This window comes from Bos javanicus, chromosome X (assembly GCF_032452875.1).
Source record: "Bos javanicus breed banteng chromosome X, ARS-OSU_banteng_1.0, whole genome shotgun sequence".
Taxonomy (NCBI): Eukaryota; Metazoa; Chordata; class Mammalia; order Artiodactyla; family Bovidae; genus Bos; species Bos javanicus.
In genome coordinates this window covers 45,869,952-45,880,563 of record NC_083897.1, presented here as the reverse complement: position 1 = coordinate 45,880,563, position 10,612 = coordinate 45,869,952, and the positions used below count along the sequence as shown (strand labels likewise).

Here is a 10,612-nt window from a genome sequence, read left to right as displayed (position 1 = left end):
TCCTCTATAATGAAAGGGACATCTTTTTTGGGTGTTGGTTCTAGAAGGTCTTGTAGGTCTTCATAGAACCATTCAACTTCAGCTTCTTCAGCTTTACTGGTTGGGGCATAGACTTGGATTACTGTGTTTACTGTGTGTAAAGAGTTTACAGCAGGTGGAATATATTGATTCAGTCCTGTAAGTAAGAATGCTTGCAGTTTTTCATGGGGTTTTGGTAACCTCATATGTAATGTGTTTGAAGATTGTCAGAATAGATTCATTTTTTAAAATTTTATTTTATTTAACTTTACAATATTGTATTGGTTTTGCCATATATCAAAATGAATCTGCCACAGGTATACATGTATTCCCCATCCTGAACCTCCTCCCTCCTCCCTCCCCATACCATCCCTCTGGGTCGTCAAGGGCTTTCCTCATAGGTCAGTTGGTAAAGAATTCTCCTGCAATGCAGGAGACCCTGGATCCATTCCTGGGTTGGGAAGATCCACTGGAGAAGCGATAGGCTACCCACTCCAGTATTCTTGGAGTATTCTTCCCTTCTGGTTCATCTGGTAAAGAATCACCTGTAATGTGGGAGACCTAGGTTTGATCCTTGGGATGGGAAGAGTCCCCTGGAGAGGGAGAGGGGACTCTTCCCCTCTCCAGTATTCTGGCCTGGAGAATTCCATGGACTGTATAGTTATGAGGTCACAAAGAGTCAGATGGGACTGAGTGACTTTCACTTTCACTTCAGAATAGATTCATGATATGTACCTTATGTATTAAAAGTCAAAATTTTTCTGGCTTTGATTTTGCTAGAATTAGGAAAAAAAAAGTGGGCAGAATATCAGGGTCTGGTCATTATCTCACCAACATAATGAGATTATTTTCTTGAGTTTCAATGTATTTTTAATCTTTCTATCAAGATTTGTTAGAACAATATTCCCTTTATTATTTATCACACAGAGATCTTATTGATGGTGCTTTATCTTTTTGCTGCACCTTTCCCTCTTTCCATCTGTTTGTGGGGCATTTTAATTGCCTTTACAGTTCTCCACAATAATTAAATATTTTCGGAGGCAGCCTATGATAGATGGTTCTCCTATTGTGTTTAATCATTCCCATTAAATATTATACTAAAACACAATTATAATTAAACTAAAGAAGAATATATTACATTAGTTTTCATTTAGTTGTGTTGTTGTGAAGTTACTCAGTTGTGTCTGACTCTTTGTAATCCCATGGACTATAGCCTACCAGGCTCCTTCATCCATGGGATTTTCCAGGCAAGAACACTGGAGTGGGTCACCATCTAATTTGTTTGCATTTAATAAAGTTAACCTATTAAATCATTTGTCCAAAGTTTCAAAAACATGGCTCCCAAAAACAAAGGAGTTTAAAAAAATGTAACTAAATTACTAGTGTGATGATAGCATTTTCAAGGCAGTCTAGTCTTGTGTTTTAGGATATGTGAGAAGCATGGAAGTCAATTCCCTAATTTTTATTCAGGGAAACTATTCTCATGACCTTGTGCAGTGCATATGACCTTGTCAAAGTCTCTGAGCATCTGGTTTTTAAAGTTTTTATTTTCCAAACTATTTATCTTACTCTGTACATGGTAAAAGGAGGTATGGATACTCTTTTAATAATGATTCTCTTGGGATATTTACAGTATAATCATTATAAAAGTATATATTAAGATAGAGTCAATATGCCACTCTCCTCCTGTCTCCTGAGCCATGCAAATATATCTGACTTTGTGTAATGAATATAAGTGACCTCTTGAAATTACCTACATCTGACTGGTATATGTGGTGAAACATGGTTGTCTGGCCCACTTTGTCTATCGTGTAAATAAACACTCAATAAATGTTTATTGTATTAAATTTTTACTTTCAGAAAAAGAATTCTCTGACCAGGTATGATTAGATATACCTGGTTACATATATGAGCATTGGCAGGGATTTTTCATAATTGATGCTAAAATTATCTCCAATCAGAAAGCATGTATCTCTTGCTTATTATTCATATAAATCTGAGGAAAAGACATGTCTTGGTAGAAATTATCTCATATTTCCACCTTGAGTTAAAAAGATAGTCTGTGAAGACAGGTACACACAGGCAAATCCAATGATGATTATTGAAATAGTTGAAGGAAAATCCTGTTATTAAGGCTGTTATAAATTTTAGCTATTGACATTAATTAAGAAAAGCAAACAGTATTCTCTTTGTTTTTCTCTCTTCAAAATGGTTGCCATATTGAAAGCACAAGCAGTGGCAGTTTCCTTTGGCTCCCCTTAATCTTCACATCTACCCATATCTTCCAACCATTACTTTTTTCTTCTGTTTCCATTCTCAATGCAGAATATACCTTACCTACTTTTAAGATTTATCATGAGAAATTCTAACCTGCAGGCCAGGTGCTGATGTTTTGACAGAAAAAAAAAAAAATCAGAATCAAAAACTAGTCAATAAACTGCCACTATCCAAAAACCCAGTACCATGGAATGAAGTAGATTTCAAATCCAAAAGGAAAAGTAACAAGTAAAGGGACAAAATAACAGTGTTCACTATGGATATGAGAATAAGGAGAAATTTTGTTGGAGGAACACTTTCCTCATACTCTTAGTCTCTTGCCTCTTTTGTGAGCTTGAGGACAACTGATTCCATTTCTGTGTTGATGTTCAGAAGAAAGCAGATATGGTGTTCTTCATATGCGTCTACAGGGGGTGTTGCATTGCTGATATTAAATGACAATCCTAGAGGCCTAGAGGCAAGTTACAGAGACCAACAGACTGTAAGAATGATGTAGTCTACCTTCATGCCTCCTAGGCTTCCTGCATGCATGCGTGCTAAGTCGCTTCAGTCCTGTCTGACTTTTTGCAACACTATGAACTGTAGCCTGACAGGCTTCTCTGTCCATGGGATTCTCCAGGCAAGAATACTGGAGTGGGTTGCCATGCCCTCCTCCAGTGGATCTTCCTCACCCAGGGATCAAACCTGCATCTCCTGCTACTCCTGCATTGCAGGAGGATTCTTTACTGCTGAGCCACCAGGGAAGACCTCTTAGGTTTCCTACTACCTCTATTTTCTCAGTTTAACACATTTGCTATGAAGAATGTGTGATATAGAAGATTTTCAATGGTGGAAAAAGTTAAAGTTCTCTATACATTTGGACAGACAATCTGCATATGGGATACTCCATAATGACATGGCTAGAGCCAACCATGTATGTAAAAAGTTAAAATTTTTGTCCACTATCCAATGTTTGGCCCACATTATACCAGTTCTGCCAGTACTTGATAGTATCAGGGAAACGTTCCACTGCCTTCCAGACTCTGTTCCTATTGGCCTCTGAGGCTGCTGGAATATTAGAATACCTCTGTTGATAGTTTAACTCCCTGCCTTAGCAAGGGAACAAATGAATGAGGGCGCTTGTCATAGGAACTCTCGAGGTCCCTCTGCTTAATCTATGCTTCTTCCAAACACTCTATAAGTCACTTGGGGCAATAAGGAAAGACAACTACTTCATTAGATTATTTCTGAATCCATACGGGCCAGAATTTGGGCAAGGTAAATGAATGAGAACATTTGAAAAAGATAGATACATTTGCACAGATGGGACAAGCAATAGAGGGATTCAACTGGCAGCCAAAAGTCCATTTACATAGATGGTATAGTCAGACAGAATCAGACGATCCAAGGTTTTAATAGACTCTGATTACTAAGTCCTGTGACCTTGGGTGATGGCTTAACTTCTTTGAGTCTTATCTGTGTTAAATGAGGATAATATGTAGCTCACAGGTTTCTATAAGAAAGAAATGAGATAGAGCATATAGTAAGCATTAAAATAAATGGCATTTAGTTTATCTTAGAACTTAGTATCTGTAGGCTGTGAAAGATGCCAGAACAAGGCAGCAGTCATCTTCAGGGTTATAGGGTGCCTTAAACAGCCTGAATTGACTGAGTGATTGAGAAAGAAGAAGACTTGAAGTTGGAAGGAACAACACAAGCAAGGGAATAATGGTATAATAAAGCGAAGCCTCTTAGATCAGATTTTTGAAAAACAGAGGAGCAAACAATCTCTGTCTTCTGCAGGCAAATCCCAAGAAAAATAAAGGAACTGTTTTAAAATCAGCTCCAGACATTACTTTTTATGTTTACCATTCCTGTTGCTGGAAGCCTGATTAAGTTGGAAGTGCAATCAGTTGTCTTAGGAAATGGTATTAGTGTTAATTAGTATGGTGTGAAACTAGCAGGTTTTGAGTATCAGTGGGGTCAATGGAAATTTTAGTCACTGCAACTTTGAGAGCATCTCTTAAACCATGAAGTGTGAAAACTTTTTCACATATCCCAAATTAAAATAAAATAAAACTATTAAGCACAGAACCAGCTATTAACAGGATTACTGTCCATGATGCTTTCAGAACGTGGCAGGGTCGGGGTGGGGGGGGATTGAGGTACAGAACTACTTAAAGATTACCACTGCTAACCCCAAAGAGAAGGAGAAGGAACATATGATGTATTTCATTATTTGTATACAATCTATGCAGTGTTAGTTCAATTTTTTTCATTATATCCTAAACTGTGCTTTTAGTGTTTTAAAGGCCCTCTGGAATACATTGCTGTCCATATTGCTGTCAATAAAGGGATTGTAAGGATATTGTGTTCCTTACAATAATGGAATTGTATCCCCAAATAGCTCCCTATTGGTGCCTGCAATAATCGTTAATCACTCTTTTGACTTGAAATTTTGATCGTTCCTGTTAAGTTGCTAATAACTTTGGGAGGGATAACAGTATTAAACTATGAAGTCTTGTTAAACCTTAAGTGAGAATTAATTGATCAGATCTTTCCAACAACAACAACAACAAAAATCTGTTGAAAAGAGATTTTCTAAGAGAGTATACAGGGAACTATCTGGTGGGAGTGGATTTGATTAGAGAGTGTTTGGGGCATGCAGAATGAAGACACTATAGGGATACCTGGAAGATGGTGTAAAAGTATTTGTGAGTCAGAAAAATAGCTGGAAGAAGAGGAATAAAGTTTCTTGGGGAAATTTTAGCAAGAGTTTACCATGTCCTGGGAATTAGGTCAAGGACACTCACTTTTTTTTTTTTTCCTTATACACTGAAGTTTTATCTAGTCAGCTCTGCCTATAGATCTAGCTATTATTTTAAGAATTTGTTTTCTTATAAATTTTGATTCAATTTCTCTTCATAGTTCTTATATTTGACTTTTCAAGTGTAAGGACCAGTAAAAATAAGACAAAATTCCCTAGTGAACACTGTTAGCCTTCCTTCAGGGAAGGGATTAAACACTATTTGATCAGTTGTATCCTGATGAAAGGGAAACATTGCACTGTAACTTTTTTCTGATTATTCTAAAACGATCTAGCAAACCCTTCACATCCTCCTGCCTTATGTGTGAAGGTATGAAGATAATTATGGATGTTGCATTCTAGCCAAGGAATACATTTTAGTGAAAACTGAGGCTCAGTAATGAGTTTTTAGAGCAGAAATACTTATCCTACTCTTTCAACCTGTGCTTGTACATTTTGGTGTTAGATAAACAAGAGAGGAATTTTTTGTTTTATAAAACGGACACATGGCAAATCTTACCGTGGGTAAAGATTTCTTTTAAGCTTAGTGCTTTAATGATCAACAGTGGACTTAGAAGTGATTTTATTTTATATAATTTTTCTCTAGAGCATTACATCCCAGTAAATAACAATAAATAAGAAAGATTTAGCTTTGTATGCATGAGAGTAAGACTTTAACCTTAGAATTTCAGCCTTCTGGGCTGTGTTTTCTCACCTGTGACTCTATTTTTTTTTAAATTGAAGTATAGTTGATTTACAATGCTGTGTTAGTTTTCAGGTGTATAGCACAGTGATTCAGTTATATGTACATACATATTTTTTTTAAATGCTTTATCCTTATCATCTGTAACTCTTCTATGATTTGTGCTCTACTATACTGTAAGTTCCCCTATCCACAAGTCTCTGGATTAATTAGGATCTGCATATATGAGGTTATAGAAAATCTATACAGCAAATACAGCAAAGTGTGCACTTAGAACACATTAGCTACTCATAACTATGACCTCAGTTTGACTCTTGAAAAGAACATAATTCTGTGCCAATCAGCAACAAAAGAACTTTCCATTGTTTTTTAAAGAATAAGGTGTTAGAAAAATAAGCATGTTGATGTCAGGAATTATATATGCCATCAAATTCATTTCTGCCAAGTACAGTTATGTATGATTTTAACCATTTGTTTTCAAGTAAATCAGCTTAAAGACTTTGACCCAAGCCTAAAAAGGTAACAGATTATCATTAGCTTTCTGCACCATGTAAGATCTCAGGGGGGAGATGCTAAACGTTGCATAGCTGAAACTGGGGGTCTCTTGACAGCTCGCCAAAACAAAAGCACCTACATGAAAACTCAACTATTATTGTAATCAGAAGTGAATGAACATACTTCTCCTTATGTGGATTTAAATATAATTCAATGAAATCACTTCATATTAAAAGATCTTCTTAAAAAGAATATTTGGGAAACTGAAGGCAATAATAGGGGATGAATGAATTGCATTGAATTTTGCCATGAGGTGATTTCTGTTCAGAGATAAAAATTTGTCATTTAGAATGTAATAACAGGTCTATACTATTTTCTTAATGGTAAAATTTATAGTTCCCTACTCTCAAAGACATGACACTATTTATAATAAAAGAAAATTCCTTTGAGCATATGAAAGTGCTTTATAATAATAATAAGTAAAACTGAAGAATCCACCACTCCCTTGAAAAATGTGGAACTTGTTTTATTGGTTCTGCTACAAGGAAAAAAATATTTTCATAAGTATGGGAGAAATCAGAATTTATGCAAGATAAAAGATATGTCTTTTTTATAATCCTTCTAAATAATGTTAGAGCAAAGACTGGTAGGGCTGTGTAATTATTTTGCTGCCATAAGAAGATTAACATATAATCTTAATTATATTTCAACCTGGTTATTTATTTGAGTGAGCACATATCTTTGGGAGAGGCATCTAGTGAAGTGAGGGGGGAGGTAGACACTTGCTTAGATAGTTATATGTCCAGATACAGTCCTGGTGACCAATGTGGTGAGAACCAGATTTCATCTCATTCATCTGATTATAAAATATGACAGTATTATTAAATGAATGCTATTCATGTACAAAATTGGGTATGATATGCATAATGATTTTATGTGCACCTGAGACTGCTTTCTTAAAATGATGTTTTGTATACATGTATTATCATTTCCGGGAGATCTCAAGTCACTGAAATAGAGAAAAGATCTCATTATCTCTATTTAATAGCATATTTTTAATATTAAAATGGAGAAACTATTTCTGACAAGTTACAGCATATCTATTTAGGTGGCTCTAAATTCTACATTTTCAGCTTAGACCTCTCCTCAGAATTTCAGTTCGGTGTGGCCAAATGTCTACTGGGTATCTCTGCATATCCCACTGGTCCCTTAAATCAACATGTCCAAGTCCAACATGGAAACCATGCTTCTTTGCCCAAGCTTTGCCATGTCTCCCAGGTCTCTACATACTCACCCTTTCCCTTAGGTCCACCTGTAGTGGAAATATAGACTTTCATATTAAATTTGAAACCACTTCCTAATAATTCTATCTCCTTAATAATAATAAGCATTTTTCATATATGGCACCTCCTTTACCATGACCACATTGTCCCTGAGTAGTTTTGTCTTCTTTCATACCATTCACTTATCAGCATTTTTTAAATTTTATTCCAAAACAGTTCTTTGGGAAGGGCCCCATGTATCCAACGAGACACATTTTTTGGAGTGTTTAGAGGAAAAATGAATGAAAAGACATGATGTCTGGCTTAGGCTGGGAGAAGTGGCACATTGTGGGCTCTGCACTAATCCAGATCGGGGGACTAGTCCTAGGAAGGTCACTTCGTCAGTTCATGAACTTGAGAAATTTGCAAGTTATCCATCCATAAATGGAGTGCTAAATCTGATCCTGCATGAATTCTGGAATGCATGTTCTACATATAAAGCAGTGGCATACTGATTAAGTATTGGTTTGTAATAAGTGGAAGTTACGATTACTATGAACCCCTCAAATACCACCTTCCCATCTGAGTTAACTTTTAATCCAGGAGAGAACAGAGAATATGCAGTGAATTAGGACAAAAGAAACAAATATTCTTAAATGAGCTAAATAAATCAAAGTATTTTTTATTTTTACTAAAATAAAGTTTAAAAGAAAGAGGGTAAACCACAACTTAAAGACTTTTTACTCTATTGTTTTCTCCATTTTCTTTATGATTCTCAAAAGTTTCTGTAGTCTTCTTTCAAATTAGCATGAAAATCACTCTTGCAGTGCTATGTTACCTACTTTCAGATCATAAAGACAATATAGATGGCTCCTGAATTTCTTTTATATCTAACAAAACTGTACCTTTAAAACTTTTAAAACAGCAATGAACATAACAGCAATATCATTACCAAATTAATACTCTGAGGAAAAACAACCTCTTAGAAGTAAAAATATTTGAAAAAAAAAATGAAACAAATAATATGTAGAAGTTACTCGTGTGAAACAGAAAGAGAAATGTGATTGAAAGAAATGTGATGTAACCCCCACTACCATGCACTCTTTAGAAGCTTGACTAGTCTTCAAGAAAAATTCTCTTCTAATGTCATGTTATCTTGTTTTCATTCAATATATTCAGTACTTTCAGTGTGTTTTACAAATACACAAACTTTTAAAACATTAAAACAGCTGAAAACTATGATTTATATGATTCATACATTTGAATTCTGAAGCACAATAAACCTTATCAAAAGTAAGAACATTTGAAAATACTAAACACCTCCTTCACCTCTTTACATTTCTAATTTAAATCGTCGTTCATTAGGTATTTCTCATGCGAATACAAGAAAACAGATATATATTTTGTTAAAACAAACTAGACCTAAACTCGCTTACCATTTAAACTGCAAGAAGATATGGGTTTTGTTCCCTCCACCCCTACTACTCTGCACTATTTAGAAGCTTCACTGCTCTCTTTCAACACAAACGGAACAAAGTGCCCTGCCCCCCTCCCTAGATATGGGAGGAGCTGCAGGACTTGGCCCTGGAAGGGGCACTGGCCTCAGCCTTGGTTGGAGCCCTGGCCACACCTCTCAGCCCTGATCCCTCCGCCTGATCTCTCAGAGCCTCGTCATACAGGTCTGGGAAGGAACTAGGGACCCTACCGTTGAACTTGGCTAGAACCTCCAGTACCTTCATCTTACTGGTCTTAACACAAGCTCTCAGGCCCCACAGGAACTCGTAGCACAGAGGATCACTATTGGGTACCCTGTGGAAGTTCAGGTACTCCTTCTGCACCAGATCTTTGGTGATGAGCCTTCTGGGCTCCCCAAAGATGCAGTGCCTCCTCCCAGCATAGACCCCCAACATACTGAGGAATTCCCAGATCTCCTCCTCATTGGCGCGGTTACCATTCATGAAGATGACCCCCAGGAGCACCATGAGGAGACGGGACTTGGGCAGTGCCCCCTCATCACGCGGACAATCGTTTCCCCCGAAGTTGAGCTTCCTGATGAGGGTGTAGATGTTCCCTCTATGGTCGACTTCCTTCATCTCCAGGCCAAAGACCAGCTCCATGTGCTCACGGACTGAACTGAGGATCTCAGGGAAGTGCTGCCTGTACTTCCTGCTGACGATTTTCATCAGGGCATTCTGCGTAATGGGCTCCTTCTTGGTGTACTTCTCCAGCAGGAACTCCACAAGTATCCTGGCCTTCCTGGCCAGAAGATCTTTGCGAGGGCTCTGAGTGGCAGGGGCTGCCTGGGAGGCACCTGCACTTCCCTCCTCGGGGCCCTGGGCACCTTCACCAAATCCTGCACATGAAGGCCCTGCATCAGGAGAGCTAGGGACCATGGCTCCCTGAAGCTCCTGGCGCTCGCCAGCAGTAGGGGAGCTCCGGGGAGAACCCTGAGGGGCAGAAGAGGGGGAGGATGAGCACTGCTCCTTTGGGGCTTCAGCAGCACTGGCCTGGGCCTCCTGAGTGTCCCCCCGGACCTGGTGGCGTTTCCCACGGGCATGGGACTTGCTCTTGTGCCTCCGAGGCATGGTGACAGCAGGTCAGGGACCGCAGGTGGGAGTGCGGGCAGGAAAGCAGGCAGGAAGGCACCTGGAGGAGGGACAAGGACATGCTGTGAGAACCTTCAGTGAGGAGAGTCCTCCCTGGCTTGAATGGTAGCCGCCTCTGAGGGGTCCTCGAGGCCAGTGCTCTAGGACCCACAGGGCTCCTGTTCTCCTGGTCAGCCTGTCCCCTGAGACCACTGAGTAGCAATGGAGAGTGAGCCCTGGGGCACAGCAGACAGTCCTGCCTGGGCGTTAAAAGGGGGACCAGTGGGGGCTGGCAGGAGAGGCAGGTCCTCTCAGCTGACATTCAGAGTCAGGATGAAAACTGGTGTGAGACACCCCCATATCCAACGCCCCCTCTCCCGGACCCAGCCTGTTCCCTCTCCTGTCTGAAATTGATGCTGCCACCTTCCCTGTCACCCCAGACGAGGAGAGGAGGGCATACTCAGCCCCTCACTGAAGGGTCCCAGGA

General features: G+C 38.9%; 1 protein-coding gene across 1 annotated transcript; it reads right to left on the bottom strand.

Annotated features, from left to right (window-relative positions):
• Positions 1 to 9,093: 9,093 nt before the first annotated feature.
• LOC133242566 (melanoma-associated antigen B17-like) lies at positions 9,094 to 10,125 on the bottom strand. The gene has a single exon (XM_061408755.1). It carries the CDS (start codon positions 10,123 to 10,125, stop codon positions 9,094 to 9,096), a length of 1,032 nt encoding a protein of 343 aa, XP_061264739.1.
• Positions 10,126 to 10,612: the final 487 nt, after the last annotated feature.

What these genes read in the sequence shown, in the direction of transcription:
- LOC133242566 (XM_061408755.1), bottom strand. Translation starts at nt 10,125, where the DNA reads ATGCCTCGGAGGCACAAGAGCAAGTCCCATGCCCGTGGGAAACGCCAC.